General features: G+C 38.0%; 1 protein-coding gene across 5 annotated transcripts; it reads left to right on the plus strand.

Moving 5' to 3' along the window:
* Positions 1-1,678: 1,678 nt before the first annotated feature.
* On the plus strand, positions 1,679-17,902 carry LOC136247523 (fibromodulin-like). Of its 5 annotated transcripts, none has more exons than XR_010697620.1 (8): positions 1,679-2,062; positions 5,030-5,101; positions 5,909-5,980; positions 10,292-10,357; positions 11,882-11,947; positions 14,944-15,015; positions 16,924-17,308; positions 17,801-17,902. XR_010697620.1 is itself a non-coding variant. In XM_066039271.1 (8 exons), the coding sequence occupies exons 1-8, from the start codon at positions 1,722-1,724 to the stop codon at positions 16,955-16,957; spliced, it is 663 nt and encodes a 220-aa protein (XP_065895343.1). In that variant the 5' UTR covers positions 1,679-1,721; the 3' UTR covers positions 16,958-17,902. The 5 variants fall into 5 exon arrangements, 4 of the variants coding, with proteins under 4 accessions (XP_065895343.1, XP_065895340.1, XP_065895341.1 ...); XM_066039271.1 differs by having other exon boundaries at positions 1,679-1,833; positions 1,894-2,062; positions 16,924-17,902; XM_066039268.1 differs by having other exon boundaries at positions 16,924-17,902.
* Positions 17,903-18,506: the final 604 nt, after the last annotated feature.

An 18,506-nucleotide genomic window follows, 5' to 3' on the forward strand; every position in this document is an offset into this window, starting at 1 on the left:
AAAAGGTTAGTTATAAGAACTAATTGTGCTGGAGCTACATAAGTTATAAAAGCATATGTGACCGGGCCTGCGAAACTAGGGCTTATGGGCTCATAAAAAATGCCTACATTCTCAAACTTTGATGTGTCATAACTTTGTATTCCATTACTCTGTGGCCATGCAATGTTTAGCACTTATTACAAAAATTAGTTAGCTGTACAATACAAGTTACAGAATGAAAATATTCTATTCCAGTACTGAGACATGACATATTATGTGATGGGGTGTAGTTTGTGCCCACATGCCCTATTTTCATAGGCGTAGTCACTTATAGCAAGCTCCACCAGATATACTGACAGAATAAAGTCAAAGTTACAGTAATGTATGTACTGTATAGCAAATTAAAAAGCAGGCTGCAAAAAGTGCAACGTGTATTGCTTCCAGATTCACTATTTTTCAAAAATTTCCTAGGGGAGTATGTATGCCACAGACCCCCTAGTTGATTCAAGTTTTTCCAGCCTCTACCAGAACTTTTCTCTATTTTAACTATTTGGACAATTGTGACAATATGGAGTGCAAAATAGCTACATATGTACATTATACTTTCAACTGTACCCACCCCCTTTTACCCTCAGTCTCATGTTTGAGCTAGTCTAGGAGCTAGCTGTACAAATAAAATATTTCTTTCACTTGTAACGAGAGACTGACAAGTTTATTTTTGAAACTATCAGCTATATAGTACCTGATCCAAGGACCTATCAATATCAATCACCTTTATTGGATTCATTTTACAACACTTGTTAGGCCAGGCAAACTTGATTAATTGTTTCTCATCCCCGCCCACATCAGTTTTCACCCCACCCCCTCTAATTTCATTACTGCTATTATTAATCACGTGCATGTGTATTTGGAGGCTGACAAGACTAGCTATCATTATAGCACAGGAAAGGTGAATTGGAGGTCAGCAAAGGAAATAAAATGCAAGTATCAGAAGCTTTAGCTAACCTTTATAGTGATATATAGAGAAATAAAGTTAGCCTAATTCAGCAGTGATTTGGAGCATTTTCTTCAATAATGAATAATGAAAAATGACCTCCCTCCCGCATGAAAATCCCAAATTTGGTGGATGAGAAACAAGTAATTAAGTTTGCCTGGCCTTGTACTTCATAACAAAATATAATGCCATAGAGAATACTGATCCACAGGGAGAATAAAACATGTCTAATTATCTAACATTGCATGTGTAAAGTTAATCATCTCATTCATACATCATTCCATAGTCAGTAGTGTCAATTGAAAGCACTACTTATCTAGTAAGTGCCTAACTGGTAACGTGACAATTACAGGATTACGAGTCATGTAGCTAACTGTTTGTTGAAGTATGTCTGGGCACTTTCTGAGCTGGCAGAGAATGATTTTTCGGATGTGCTTCAGGGTCAAGAGTGTCAAAACTATACTAGCTAAATACAGCAGCTCTGTCTTCATTTTTTATATGGTCAATTAGCTACATATCCAGCCAACGTATATAAGCACTGGCCACGGATCAAACGAAAACAATGGATATTTTCAGTCTCTCTGCAGAGGCGTTCATTTTCTAGTGTTCTATAAATTATAGCTGCAACTAAAATTAAGAAGGGCGCGTGTAATGTTTGTCCGCATTTATTTATTTAAATTTTATGAAGCACGTGATATGAAATAATATTCCCCCTTGTAGCCTCGCCCTAAACCTAGGGCACTTCATCATGGGGAAGTTACTATTCCTTGTTCTGTTTGTCATCCGGTTTGCGATAGTTCGTGGGGTTATCTGTAACGACGATCCGAGCTTGGACCGCGACGTGTTTGAGGAGCATGGGTGTACGTGTGAGACGAATTCTAGCATCATTGTTGGTCAACTGTTTGCTTTATACCGTCAAGCGTACGACGATTGCTACGAAGACGATGTAGGAGACAGCTATACGATCGATTGTGCCTTCAGCAATGATGAAAACTTCAGTAATAATACGACATTATTAAACAGAACCATGTTGGATAGGCTACCGGTTAATGTGTCTGGAGATGCGGCGTATGAAAACATCACATGTTTGTAAGTGTAATCATATCGTAGTGTAGTAGCTACGACAGTGTGAGGTGAACCAGCTACATCATTCAGTGTGCCTACATGTAGTCATAGTAGTGGTGTAGCTACTGCCAGACCTTCACAAATGGGCTGTGGGCAGAGTTGAGCAACTCTTGAAATCTCGTACAAATAGAATTTCCGGGTACTTAACATCATGTGACAGTGTGAGTCGGCATATTGTACTAGCCATAAAATCTGAAATCTTGTACGGGACTTTTGGAATTGCTAGCCCCAGGCATAGTCACACTATTGATACTACGCAATGACAAAGTAGGTACATCTATCATACAATTAACTAGATATATAGCACAAAATGTGAGTTCATCTTTAAGTCTTTTGTAGTGGGCGATATAACGCCACATTGGTGTTCAAATATTATATACTACACTGTTTTCATTCCATAAAGAGTACGTACGTCCATGGTGTAATGTATGGCTTAGCAATGTAGTCTACACTACATTATGAACAAAAATTAATAGTTACAAGACTTTATTATTAATTTGATCACAACACAAACATGTCATAACGTGCACAAGCATAGGGTAGCTGTACAATAAGTAAATGTGTTTAGGTAGATAAGTAGCTGTGTACCCAGTGCCAAGGGTAGAAAAGATATGCCCACCCCAATTTCCTCTGGATGGTGTAACCCACTCGCAATTGCGGTAGTAAACAAGAGACGGAATGTTGCAAACTGTGATAGTAATTTATCATTGACAAAAGTTCAAGTAGGCACTGAAGTTCTCTAAGAAATGTTGAATAGCTCCGTAATCTCTGTTTAATAACACACAGCATCACATGATCAAAATTTTAAAATAGCGAAGGCAGGGATGGAAGCAGTTTTGAGAAGAGTATGCATTTGAGAATCTGTCATTCTGCAGAATTACTAAGTTGTGAACAATAGCCACGGAGTCTTTTGTTGCTGTATACTAAAACCTTTCAATTCTGATGGTTAGTACAACGTAAGTAGCTTACAGTAGATCACTTGAATTATACTGTATAAATGATATGACTATACAAAACAGTAAACAAAAAAATTAATGCCGTATTTCCTGTAGCTGCAGCTGAAGCACATGTACTACTGTAAATGCCACATGTATATTGTATATCTAACCAGTGGTATAATTATATGGGAAGAATATAATTATGATGTTTTCATACAATATTCCATTTGGTACCATATGTTATAGTTAAAGCACTGCCATGCGTGTATATGGAAAATACAGCACAAGGAGGCATGTCGAGAAGCTAATACAACACAAGGCGAAGTCGAGTGCTGTATTTGCTTCTAGACACCCCCTGAGTGCTGTATTTTCAAGCATAGGCGGTGCTTTAACTGTTATATTGTACTTCCTGGTCGTCTGGCTCAGAACGATTTTCTCTAGTACTCAAACCACTGTGATTTCCAGTGATCAGATCTGATCAGTAAGTGTTTATTCAATCTATTTCTAGCCATAGAATAAACTCGTAGGATTAGTTTGGCTGGTTAGTGTGTTGTCTACGTAACATTCCACAAATAAATTCTCCACACAACTGTACTGTATTTGCCCAATTAGCTACATAACTGTACTGTATGACTCATACAGTACAGTTATGCAGTTGTTTAATACTGTATGAATAATATGATACGCAGCATTGCTTTGTTCCTCCAATGCAAAGTACAATATTGACTATTACATCATCCAGTGGTGATATGTGAGAACATTATTTGATGTTAAACACTATGTAAGCTAGGGATAATATTGTTCATATACCTAAAGTAGATTTCTTTGTAAAACCACAGAAAATTATTTCGATGGTAATTTTATTGGTAAATATGTTAATTTGATTACCACTACATCATCAACCACATTATTACATTTTCCTGTGTACTAATAATAGTTAGCTGTTCATATTTTTGTGTTCACTGAAATGCATGACATCTTGTGTGCAGTTATGGGTGGTATTGAGAATTCTAAGAATCAATACAGTATTAATGAAATAATTAAAGTTATTCAATAATTTTTGTATTTGGAATTTGTGATTATGTACATCTAAATGGACATTAAACTGAAGCAAGGAGGTATGTAGAATCTAGGATATCAACATTCACTGAAAAATTGTAGTGTTTTGAAATTACAAATCAGTTTGATTGCTTTAGAATGGCTCACTTGCAAGGTTTATTCCAATGGTATCGTGCAATTACTTTCGGTATTTGCAATATATTGCGGTATTTCAGTTATACCAATACCACAAAGACCATTCGGTGTGTATTAATACCTTAGTCATATTGAAATATTGATTTATTGCCCTGTGTGCCTTTATATAATATAATTGAACTTCGAAACACAGGGTTGTATATTAATTTAGTAGCCCTCAGGCCCTGTGCTATGGCATCCTCAGTAGTGGTACCCTCACTTTGCTTGGTCGCCACAACACAAGAGCTATAGAATATAGTGTTTTGAAGTCTAACTAATTTACTAATAAGCTACAACTTGTTGTATAGTAGGTTGACAATTGTTTGTAAACCAGAATTGTAGTAGTAATTAGTAGAAACAAGCCCAATACACCTTCCCCTGTTCCTATCCACCCATGTGTTATCAATGTTACAGACATGTGTTATCAATGTTACAGACATATGATTGTCATGTTTTGTGTTGCCTCATGGCATGACCCTTATAAGACATGAACATGGCACTAGCTATGAGAATTATTTACCATATTTTCATAATTATTTTTCTGTATTAAACCTAAATATTTGGTATGAGGACATGTGTGGCATGAGATGACAAACATACTGTAGTACTTTTTTAGAAGAACAGACATGTGGTATTTTTAACAGGCAGCCTCCTTTATGATAAAATTTGGAGACTAAAATTTAATATGTAGGTGTACCATGTACTCTCTAATCAGTACTGGCATTGGAATGTTATGTACAATGTGTTTTGATTATCTCAGAATCCTCAATGGAAACAACATCACAAATATCACTAATGAGCACATGAAGCAGTTCCCCAAGCTAAGACGACTGTAAGTGATGTGTGTGTGTGTGTGTGTGTGTGTGCGTAGTGTGTGTGTGTGCGTAGTGTGCGTGTGCGTAGTGTGTGTATGTGTACGTAGTGTGTGTGTGTGCGTGTGCGTAGTGTGTGTGTGTGGTGTAGTGTGTGTGTGTATATGTAGTGTGTGTGCGCGTGTGTGTGATGTGTAGTGTATGCGTGTGTGTAGTGTGTGTGTGTGTGTGTGCGCGTAGTGTGTGTGCGTAGTGCGTGCGTGTGTGTGTGTGTGTAGTGCGTGTGTGTGTGGTGTGTAGTGTGTGCATAATGTGTAGTGTGTAGTGTGTGCATAATGTGTAGTGTGTAGTGTGTGTGTGTGTGTGTGTGTGTGTATGTACGTAGTCTGTGTAGTGTGCGTGTGTGTGATGTGTGTAGTGTGTGTGTAGTGTGTGCGTAGTGTGTGCGTAATGTGTGTGTGTGTGTACATATGTGCATGTGTGTGTATGCGTGTGTGTACATGCGTGCGTGAGTGTGTGTACGTGTGCATGTGTGTGTGCGTAGTCTGTGTAGTGTGCGTGTGTGTGATGTGTGTACATGCGCACGCGCGTGTGTGTAGTGTGATGTGTGCGCGTGTGTGTGTGTGTGTGCGTAGTCTGTGTAGTGTGCGCGTGTGTGCGTATGCATGCGTGCGTAGTGTGTGTGATGTGTGTGTGTGTGTGTGTGTGTGTGTGTGTGTGTGCATAGTGCATGTTTGCATGTGCATGTGTCATAACTACCTTGAGTGATCCAAGTGCACTATACCATTAGTAACCATCCATACTATACAGTGCATAAATTTCTGTAGGTACTTAGATACCAATCAACTAAAGAAAATTGATGACAATGCCCTGATGAACAACACTGAGCTAATAACATTGTAAGGAGACTACAGTAGTGTGTTGTTAGTGAATCAGTGAATGACATATGTGCAGCAAGTTGAACGTTAATCCTATAATGAAAACTTGTATTTAGTACGTAAATACCGTATTTGACCAATTAACAGCTGCGGCTCATACAATAGCCACCCTCGGATAGTAGCCGCTCTATAGCCTGGAATTATTGTGATAAGAGCCACGGCTTATATCTGAATATACAGATGCAAGTGTTGATAAGACACGTTTGAAGCAGAAACCAGGAAAAGGAGTTGTTGTAAACCAGGAAATGATGTTTTTGAGAGACGTTTACTATAAATGAGTGATACTATTAAAGAATGATTAAACAATGTCAGTCACTCGTGAATCTGTATAAACGCTGCGGGCTGCTGCCACATAAGCCCATAGTAGTCGCCCTCAGATAGTAGCCACCTTTACATAGTAGCCACCTTCATATAGTAGCCACCTTTACATAGTAGCCACCTTCACATAGTAGCCACCTTCACATAGTAGCCACCTTCATATAGTAGCCACCTTCACATAGTAGCCACCTTCACATAGTAGCCACCTTCACATAGTAGCCACCTTCACATAGTAGCCACCTTCACATAGTAGTCACCTTCACATAGTAGCCACCTTCACATAGTAGCCACCTTCACATAGTAGCCACCTTCACATAGTAGCCACCTTCACATAGTAGCCACCTTCACATAGTAGCCACCTTCACATAGTAACAATCTTCACATATAGTACGTTCGCGTTGAGCTGAATCCTGAGTTGTTGATTAAGAAGCCATACAAGATCAAAGGCTTTAAACATAATGTTTATGACGCATTTATTCGTAAGCCCATGTTACGGGCGCGCACTTAATTGTTGAGAATATGGCGTCCAGTGTACCGTCAGCGAGTGCGGAGCGAAACCCTTTTGGGAAGACGTTAAACAGCCAAACGAAGTATCTACTTATGAAACTATGGGAGTACTTTAAGCAAGAAGTGAAGAAATGTAAAATTTCTATCAACATCACGGAGAGAATCTCGAAGGCCACCGGTACTGTATCATGCCTTCTTTGCTGGGTTTTGGCATACATTACGCCACGCAGGGATTTCAAGGACATCCATTAGAATGGAGTACCGCAAGAAAGGCGATTTATTTACGCCAAGAAAAAGGAACAAAATGCACTTTGCACAAGCCCTCTTAATTCTGTAATCGTCAGGTACAAATGTTCACGAGTCCTTGTTGATACAGACAGTTTTAACCCAGATACTATCAGACAAGATCCATTCATTGTACGGAAGGGAGGAAATCTATCGCTCTCAAAGATTTTGGTAAGTTAAATTTTGAAACCTGGAACTTTGTCACTTACTCCGTCTTAGGCCAAACTTAAGAATGATGGTGTTTTCTCTGGGGGTAGAACATTGCTTTAAAGAGTGTTGAGTGATATAGGATTTAAGTACAAGACGATTAATGACAAGAGGTTAGCATTGAAACTGTTTGTGCTTTAATTTCACTACACGTATGTGCAGGGTATGCTATGAGCAGCCCTGCACAGTCCATCAGTATCATAAATATTAAAGACGAACGAGGTGCAACAGAACTGAAGGAAGACCAGTTGTGTATTTGGATGAGACTTGAGTAATGAAGAACTTCTAGAGCAATTCCTCATCCAAATCGGCAGTGATAGTGAAGATGGTGATGGTGGTATTAATGAATTGTCCACTAGCAGCAGCGGGTCCAAGTCTTCTTCTGGGCTTACTTCATCTGATGTAAGATTGTTTGATATTTGCAGCATTGGTGTTACAACTTGATTTTGTTTCCCAGGAGTCATCAGGTAGCTGAGATTAAACTCTGTGAAGTACATAAAAATACAGATGAAGTACGTGTAAGTGTGTGCACTTTAATAAAAAATATCATTGCTTTATTGTGCTATCAGAAGTTGAACATACCATCCCTTGTATATTTAATCAGTGCAGGAGTGTTTGGAAGTCACTACAGGTACTATCACCCCAAATTCATACAAACAGTATTATTTCATTTGTTGAAACTTTTAGAGTTTTTTGGGAATGTAACTTCAAAAACAAAATGCTGGCTGGAAAAACTGTGTACATGTGTGGCGAAGTGATGAGAAAAGTATTAAAATGACAAATTGACTAAATGGGAACAGAAGATGATAGTCAGCTGTGATGAATGTGAAGTAAAATACATGTTGTTTGGCTCACTTGCAGGAACACCAATGCTACATAACGGATTTTGAGCTGTTATATGGTTTTTTTCTCTTTTGAGGCTGAAGAAGTTTTTACCTGAATATAAGCAGGCCACTTATCTTCTAATTACAGTGCAACAGTGGCCCCAGCTCTTCTACTTATGCAACTCTGTTTTACACACACAATCTGTTTTATTTTTCTTGTAAAAGTGTATTACAGCCTCTTACATAAGGGATGGTGAAATCATGCGTGTTGAGGGCGGGTATGTGACGTCTGGCTTCGCCACAAACATGTGTCAACATGACCATCAAAGGGCCGCGCTTTAGAGGCTTCCCCATTGAAAATGTATGGCGAAACTTTACAGTGCCATAACGGGAGTGTCTTACATTCGAATGAAGCGCTTTTAATATATTTTTAGCGGATCGAGAAGTGCTACGTATCGAGCTATACAGGAGCCCCATGCGATGTAGCAATCGTAAGTTATTAATCGTTTTTGAGGGTTCAGCTCAACGCGAACGTACTATAGTAGCCACCTTCATATAGTAGCCACCTTCACATAGTAGTCACCTTCACATAGTAGCCACCTTCACATAGTAGCCACCTTCACATAGTAGCCACCTTCACATAGTAGTCACCTTCACATAGTAGCCACCTTCATATAGTAGCCACCTTCACATAGTAGTCACCTTCACATAGTAGTCACCTTCACATAGTAGCCACCTTCACATAGTAGCCACCTTCACATAGTAGCCACCTTCACATAGTAGCCACCTTCACATAGTAGCCACCTTCACATAGTAGCCACCTTCACATAGTAGCCACCTTCACATAGTAGCCACCTTCACATAGTAGCCACCTTCACATAGTAGCCACCTTCACATAGTAGCCACCTTCACATAGTAGCCACCTTCACATAGTAGCCACCTTCACATAGTAGCCACCTTCACATAGTAGCCACCTTCACATAGTAGCCACCTTCACATAGTAGCCACCTTCAGATAGTAGCCACCTTCACATAGTAGTCACCTTCACATAGTAGCCACCTTCACATAGTAGCCACCTTCACATAGTAGCCACCTTCACATAGTAGCCACCTTCACATAGTAGCCACCTTCACATAGTAGCCACCTTCACATAGTAGCCACCTTCACATAGTAGCCACCTTCACATAGTAGCCACCTTCACATAGTAGCCACCTTCACATAGTAGCCACCTTCACATAGTAGCCACCTTCACATAGTAGCCACCTTCACATAGTAGCCACCTTCACATAGTAGCCACCTTCACATAGTAGCCACCTTCACATAGTAGCCACCTTCACATAGTAGTCACCTTCACATAGTAGTCACCTTCACATAGTAGCCACCTTCACATAGTAGCCACCTTCACATAGTAGTCACCTTCACATAGTAGCCACCTTCACATAGTAGGCACCTTCACATAGTAGCCACCTTCACATAGTAGCCACCTTCACATAGTAGCCACCTTCACATAGTAGCCACCTTCACATAGTAGCCACCTTCACATAGTAGCCACCTTCACATAGTAGCCACCTTCACATAGTAGCCACCTTCACATAGTAGTCACCTTCACATAGTAGTCACCTTCACATAGTAGCCACCTTCACATAGTAGCCACCTTCACATAGTAGCCACCTTCACATAGTAGCCACCTTCACATAGTAGCCACCTTCACATAGTAGCCACCTTCACATAGTAGCCACCTTCACATAGTAGTCACCTTCACATAGTAGCCACCTTCACATAGTAGCCACCTTCACATAGTAGCCACCTTCACATAGTAGCCACCTTCACATAGTAGCCACCTTCACATAGTAGTCACCTTCACATAGTAGCCACCTTCACATAGTAGCCACCTTCACATAGTAGCCACCTTCACATAGTAGCCACCTTCACATAGTAGCCACCTTCACATAGTAGCCACAGGGTTTTATTTACTGAAAGTTATAGTAGCCGCAGCTATTAACCAGTCAAATACGGTATAACAAATCCATCAGTTTCAATTTAAAACAAAATTTTGGTGTAGTGTATCAGCATTTGAGTGTTCTAATTCAATTCTTATAAATAATGTTGTTGTTTATCTTATAAAATAAAGAAACATTGCTAACAATGATCTAGAAGAGGTTCCATACCTTGGATATCTACAGAAACTGGAAACATTGTGAGTTTGGGTATGCAGTGTATATTTTGTCAATGTTGAACGATACAAGTATTTACATTGCAATAAGCTTGTACACTTGAGTGCATTAATTGTGTTACTTATTGATGTCTAAATTCTAGTAAACTTTGATAGCATATACATACAAATTTTTGAGGTACGAAATTTTCGCGGACTTTCATGGTTTTATTTTTGAAGATCACTCTTTTTTCACTGAGGTTACCTATTGGAGAGCATAGAGCTAACCCTGATAGTCATTAATTTTGAGAACAAAAATTTCAAGGACAACCAAGTAACAACAAAATCTGTGAAGATTACATCCCTCAAAAATTTGTACACAAAATTATATGGTATTTAAATATTTCATATTGATAGACACTCTAACATTTTAAACCTAATATTGTGACCTGGTCACCTGATCTGTGAATAGCGATCATATAACCTTTCCAATTGCATGTACCATAACATTACTTGTCAATCTAGTTTTGTAGGAAACAAGGCATTGTGCCACGCCCACTAGCTTGATCTACTGTGTAGCTGAGTGACAAGATCGAGATACTCTGATACCTGATCTGTGAAAAGGGATCATATAGCCTTTTAATTGTATGTACCTGAAAGTCCATAGTTTTACCTGTAAATAAGGTACTGTACCATTATAACTCTAACTTGGAAATTTGGAGAGGCCACAAGACTCTTTTTGCAGATCTGGTCACATCCATACAATAAGCATCTTCAATAACTCTTCTGCTATAGTGCATTATATGGCTTCTTCAAAACATTGTACCTTCAAGATTTTGTCAAGTGCTTTATAAGTGCTGATAAAATTTGAAAAAGTCTTAACATTGTTGTTCATAGAGCGGTTCCATGTGGCGTAACAGGTGCGGCGTTCAACTGAAACGTGTGGCACTTGTACAGCCAGGTGCTGGGAAAATTGCGTGTTTCATTTAATTTCCTGTTATTGTAGAGTGCCTAACAGCCATACTACGTCGGTGTTGATAATCGTCTGTTATCAGTTACTAACATACTAGAGCAGTGAGAGCAAAGCCAGTCTGCTTTGTAACTACATGGCGAAAATAGTGTATATTAGCCCACGCATTTTCGAAACAGGTCCACCCGTAAGTTGAAATGGCGAGGCTAAACTGCTTTCTTTCTTCATAATTGTTTCAGAAAAGCTCTTTTAACACATTGGTAAACGTGAATAGGCATCTGGCTTCGTGAGCATGCTAGTGAAAAGCGGAATTTTATCGTAATGTCAGAAACCAGACCAGCTACGCTCTCGTCCGTCTAGTATATAAATACCTTATAATGGGTGAATGTAACACTGTAGTATCTAAGCTATCCGTACTTGCGTTGTGGCAGTAGAATCGATTACACAATTTTTATGCATTGTGGCAATGTATTCTTGCCACATGTTTTTTAAAGCGCGTCTTATGTAATTATTTGTGCAACCGTTCTATACGGTGCGTATGTGTGTACATATAATCTTAGTGGTGTTATCATCATTGATTTGTTTCACTACACAATTAGGAATATGGCACACAATCAGTTGAAAGTGATGCCTAACATTAGTCATCTTGTGGAGCTAGGGAGAGTGTAAGTGTTATTAATTGTACTACTATATGATAAAACTCTGTAATGACCAGTTTGTTTTAATTATACTAGCTTTATAGCGATACTGTATACATACATATGTAAGTACACACATGCACACAAAATTTTTAGTGTTTAATGCACACACGGTACCGCCTAAACACAGTGTCATGAGCACTGATTGTGCATGGTTTGCTAATAAAAGGGCGTGACAGCTGTTTCATTCACAATGGATGCCACACCCCTTTATAAGAAAGTTTGTTTTTTAATCATGTGCAATTAGTGCTCACAACATTTTGTTTGGGTTTTCATGCATATATGACATGATTACTCTTTTCCAATAAGATAGATTTGGAAAGTTCTACCAGGTAGGAAAGTTGTTGAATAAGGAGACACACACATTTGGCAGGGTATATTCGTAGCTTAATTCTTGGAGCCTAAAAAGTACGAATTGATTCAAAGCCTGTTTGTTCACTGTGCTACTTGGAGAAGGCTACAGCAGCTTACTTGTTCTGAAGTGATGAACAACAGCGAGTTGCATCTCCATGTTTCAAATTCATGCTACATGTTTAATTTTGATTGTGGGTTTGCCCATAATTATGGCCTGATTGAAAATGTATGGGAGACTGCATAATGTTTCTGCGGTGTTCTTTTTTCCTATTCATACTTCACAAGAGCTGCCATAATTTGCATTATCCAGTTCCTTGGGAATAGAATATGTGTAGAGTGTATTCAAAGTTGAATATTGATACCAACTCTAGTTGAATCTATGTAATAAACATTCACAGACTTATTATACATGTGGTCAACCTGGGAATGACTGTTTGTGGCTGTATAGCTGTATGGTACATATATTGAATAAAGTCCGGCCCTTTCATTTAAGCCAGTTTTGAGACCTTATTAGCCCATAATTTGGCCTAATTCATCCCTACACCTTCCTGTTCAATTTTTTAAACAGTCTCTTTCCCTCCTTCGGGACCCGCCACCTACCCCTTTTGGAGCTCACCTAATACAGTCAACCTCAGTTTAAAAACTATCTAAAATGGCGGGAAACTTAGCTGCTGGCTACTTGTAGAGTGTATACTCTGGAAGGTAAGGAATTGGTATAATCCGTGTGAAAATTTTGGTGCACCTAGCTTCAACCATTGGCAAGCTACAGCACACTAAATACACCATTTCTCGATACTTTTAAAGATCAGTTTTCCCAGACTGGGTCACGTAATTATATGAAAACACAGTTTGTAAATCATTGCACACGGGAGCACATGGCCTAGCCTCCACATGTTGGTGCAACCTACACCCCATCGCATACAGTAATGGGTCATATTTCAGAAATTTGTTAGAATATCTACATTCTGTAATTTGTATTACAAAGCCAATTAAATGTTTAATAAGGTCTGAAAATCGCATGGCTATGCCATAATGGTATGAAGAGTTATGCGTCATTATGGTGGTGGTCAAGCAGATAACTGGGTGCGTTTGTTATTAGAAACTTTATGTAACATACGTATGAAGCCAGCGGTTGTGAAATAAAAGCCTACAAACATGCATAGTTATGCTGGCATGCTTTAAACTAATGGTGCTACAACCCCTCGATACAAGATGTCTTAGAATATATAATTCTACAGAATGCTGTGTACACCTGGTAAGCAGGTTTTTGCACAGCAGCTCATCATTACAGCCCTAAAATGGTGAATGCCGGTTGTAACAGATGTCACAGTGACTGTATATAACCATCACACTGCATCTAAGCATTTTAGCAGTGATCTGCTTTTAAGAGCTTGGTGTGAGTTTTGTGCATTTTGTAGTGTTAAATATTGACAATAATGCTTGAGAACATGAACTCTGTTAAGCCTTACCAAAAGTGGAGAGATTAATTGCTCCACACTTGTAATTCAAGTAATATTCTAAAACCACCTACAGTATGATTTATGTAGAACAGAAGATGAAGTAGTCTCTTCACACAACAGGAGTTAACGTATATAGGTCCATGCCTTCTTGTTAGCTCTGATACATACAGTGGAGTGCACAAACAACTTTGTGGCATGGATGAAATTTTTCAAGAACATTCATGAAGACTTTCTTGTCATGAACAGTTGTTGAATTCAAGAACTGTTCATCAAGTAAACTAGCACAACTCACTGTATGTTTGTGACTTTTGTGAAAATGAAGCCATTGCATGCCTGGGTGTGTCTATTGCTTTGTGAAGATGGTCAAAATGAATTTCATTGCAATGAAAGCTTCATGAAAACATGATTTAGTTGGTGCAATGAATCTCATTTAATGTAAGATTCATGAAAGCAAGCCTGTCTTCATTATCACAATGAATCTTATTATATGTGACCTTGCCTTCATTCCTTTGGTCACACATAAGCAGTATTCTGCAGTCATTGTTTAGCAAGAGCAACCGCAGGCAGTAGCAAGAACAACAGTGAGACCAACATCACATCTGTAGCAAGAACAAAGCAGCAGCAAAGGTCAGTAGCAGCCAGCAATACCAGTTGTTCATGACATTATATGCACCAGTTGATGAAAGTACGTAAGCAGGCACTGTTGTATTGGTACCGGAGAATTTTAAGGACGATTCATGAATGTAGTCTCTATATATGAATTTCAGAGAAGAAGCAACAGAACACTAAACAGCTGTGAGGTCAATTAACCAGTTCATTAATGTTCATGACAAGATCATGAAACATATTAATTTTCATGAATGGTTCATGACATACGTACCCTTGGAGCAGTGCTTATGGAAATTCATCTCTTAATTGCAATATTTTTTGTGCATCCTACCATATAAAGTTCCCCTGAACTCTGTGTTGAGAGAGAAATACATCTTTACAAAACTTAATCACAATTGTGGGCAACCACATGACCACCACCTAAAAATATCTAAGGTTTTATGTACCTACACGTCCAATTTTTGCTATGTACGTATTTGCATAAATGTCTACATTTAAGTTTAATGTGTTCATCACTGTTTATTTGACATGTACTTGTAGACATTTGGAACATAACAATATTCAGGAACTTCCACCCCAAAACTTTTATGGACTTTATAAGCTACATGAATTGTAAGTTAAGTCATATGGCAGTTGTGTACTGTTGCACATAAATGTACATAGTTCAAATGTGACAGAATTTAGGAAAACCGTTGATCTAAGTATGCACAATAGAACTTTTGTAATAAAATTCATTTTTTTTAAATGCAAGCTCCAGAAAAATTTACACAAGTTTTTATCACCTCACTGGTTGGTGAATTAGCACTCCAATAAAAAATTCTGGGTATCATCATGTTCACCTGTTCTTAGGGAGTTTAAAATTCTCCATACGCAGGAGATACAGATGCTTGTTTATGTTGTAGTGATGAAAGAATTTACTGACGATCTTTCTTCAGTGAATTTGCCTTCTCAAACACACAAGCATACCTTGGGCATAAATTATACCTTGGTAAAGTCACGGTTTATGTAAGCACGTGTAGATTATTTTCTCAATGCTTTCTCTGTAAATATTGATTCATTTGCTCGTCTGTGCTGTATTTCCCACACTGCTTAACTTATGAAACTGAAACTTAGCCAGTCCATTCCCCTGTCCCTATAGACAACAAATTCCCAATAAAACACATTTGAAAAAATGTTTTTCAAAAATTAGGTCACATATACAAGATCTTCATAAATCTTTTACTTGATAGCAGTGCCCTTTGCTGCTGCTCTTGGGTTTGTTTATGTTACAGCAAAGTTGTAAAGAATGGAAAAGGGTATGCCATGGTTTGCTGCACAATTGCAAACCTTATGTTTCTGTGTGGTGTACAACTACGTTTGTAGTATGGTGAGTGGGAAGATCAAAGGCTGCCGCTAATGTTACACCAGTGTTACAAATCAGTTGTAAACTAGTTTACAATTAATTGTAGCATGGCTAAGTACCTCCTTTTGGCCACACAGCCTGGCCACTAATTAGTTCAAAGACTTCAAATGAAATCATACACCAGACCAACACAGGAAGTCACAATACAAGGCTAATAATATCAAGGACTGACAAGGAAGTAAATCGCTCTGGACCGAATGAATGGGAAGCAGTACAACCGCTGGGCTAAGTCAGTATCTATACTATACCCTCCTTCGCCAATAAATTAAACTAACCAAGGCTATTATAGTGCTGCACCACTCTCGACAACAGTGAATATCAGACACTTCAGCTACACCCGTCTAAATGATGTGAAGCAGTACAATGGCCAGAGTGATTGGCATCATGATGGTATCTCTTGCTACCAATGAATAAACTAGCTAACAATGAATTAACTAACCATCAATACAGTAATTAGTATAGGTAATCACACACATTTGAGTGCAATTAGGGAATAATTGTACGAGTAACAGTCAAAATTGCACGAGGCGAAGCCGAGTGCAATTCGCCTCGTGCAATTTTGGCTGTTACGAATACAATTATTCCATAATTGCACGAAAATGCGTGTGATTGCCTACTAATCACATAGTGACCACCCTTCGTGGTTTGTAGTACACATCTATCCAGTTCTATGTGGCCATTAACTTCTACCAGGTGATTGCATCATCCTTCTTTGTATTGCATCATTTGTTGTTGCACTTAAAAGGCTTCATGTGTCAGCAATTCTGATTGGCTACTCAAAATGCCTACATATGTTGCACTTAAAAGGCTTCTATTGTCAGCTTCTTTGATTGGCTATTCATTATATCACTTTCTTGTTGCACTTAAAAGGCTTCTGTTATTCCGCTATTTTATTGGCTACTTTACAGTGCAATTACAGAAACAAGGCCATGCAATTTGGGATTAATTGCACTCCTACTATTGAGACTAATGTATGGCAAATTAAATCACTATGTGATTAGTGAGTAAAATTATTCGTTGCCAATATTAGCCTTGCATTCCTGTTCCTGGTTGTGAGGTAAGAAGATGTGGCTAATTCATGCTTCGCTATTAATTTGCTATCTATCATTGCATGGCAGTGGGATCCACCATCAACATCACCTAGCTCCGTAAAGTTGCTGAAGGAAATCACTAAAGTAGTTACTGATGCTTTCAAAACTTGGATTGCTGATGATGTCTTGTGGTAGTACTGTAGATGCAAGAAATCACATAATAAGTTCTGCTATAGTTCTTGGAAATGAGTATTTTGTGGTCTATTGAAGTTCGGCAGTAGAGAAACTTGTGATCATGGCTGGATCTTGTAAAAGCTATGAATGACACTGTATCAGGAATAGCATACATTAATTCAACAGAAAAAAATTGCCATAGCAATATTTTATTGTAACAAAATTTTTTACAGATGCTACCTATAAGGACTAGTGATGAAACAGATTATGAGAAGAAAGCTGCACTCAACGGACAGAAGTAGGCTTGTGGGAATTATGCTCAAAATTTTCATCATTATTCTATTCCGAATTTCTTTTAAAAACTTATCATTATGCCTTTTATTATTCCCAAAAATACTCATTATTCCCAAAATTATTCCTACTTTTTATAACTTGTTCTTCTCTTTAGTAAGTAAATTGTACAGCAAGACTTTAAAGTACTAAATCTAGCTGTGTCAATTCGTCAGAAAAGCTTTTTTGCTAGCAAGATGCTCAGTTACTAGTATAATGGGTAATGAAATATTCCACGCCGATTGTTCTATTAGAGTAAGTGACTGCTCTATTATAGTATCTCGATCTTAATTTATTTTTATGCCAATTATGCTCTAAAAATGCATCAAAATGCTGGAATAGTGCTCAATTCTTTTACCCCATCATTATTCCCGAAATTATTCGGGCATAATTCCCGCATCCCTAGACAGAAGTAAAAGAGCCAATCTACATTAATTTTAAGTGATGTAACATCCCTCAGAAAAAAAGAATCCTGAAGGTGTCAAGAACCTCAATTTGTGAACTGAAAATTATAGTTGATGTACAAATGATGTGCTTTTTTTACTTATAATGAAATACGTATTGTGGGTAGTAAATACAACACAGGAGCCAGACATTGCTAGCTATATTACTAGCGCAGTATAAAGCAGATGCACAGTATAGAAAATGTTGATTTCAGTTACAGGATTTTTTACATCCTGTATGCATTTCACAGTGTTAATTTAATGTACATTTCTTCACTGCCTCATTTCCAGCACCATTCTAGATGAAGTAAATCTTTCTCTCTATATATATATATATCCTCTGTATGAAACTTTACTGAAGTCTACTAATTTTCTAAGTATGAAATGTGGCTGAAATGACAAATTCCATGCACATTTTATTTATACTCATTACCTACAAGCTGAAATGGAACTTTTCACCCAGTGGAAGCTGCTGAAATCACATCAATGGATTTCATAAACATTACATACAGTTTACAGTTTTTCACCCAGTGTATTTATCAACAGTTGTGTCAATACAGCAAATAAGTAAATGCTTATACATAACAAATAAATAAATATATATATATATATATACAACAAAAGTAAATATATAGTAAAAAATCACAAAATACCTACAAAATATATATATATATATATATATAACTGTGTACTGTAGCTACTATTGTTTATATGTAAATTATG

The sequence above is a fragment of the Dysidea avara genome, chromosome 2, assembly GCF_963678975.1.
Source record: "Dysidea avara chromosome 2, odDysAvar1.4, whole genome shotgun sequence".
In the NCBI taxonomy this organism is placed as follows: Eukaryota; Metazoa; Porifera; class Demospongiae; order Dictyoceratida; family Dysideidae; genus Dysidea; species Dysidea avara.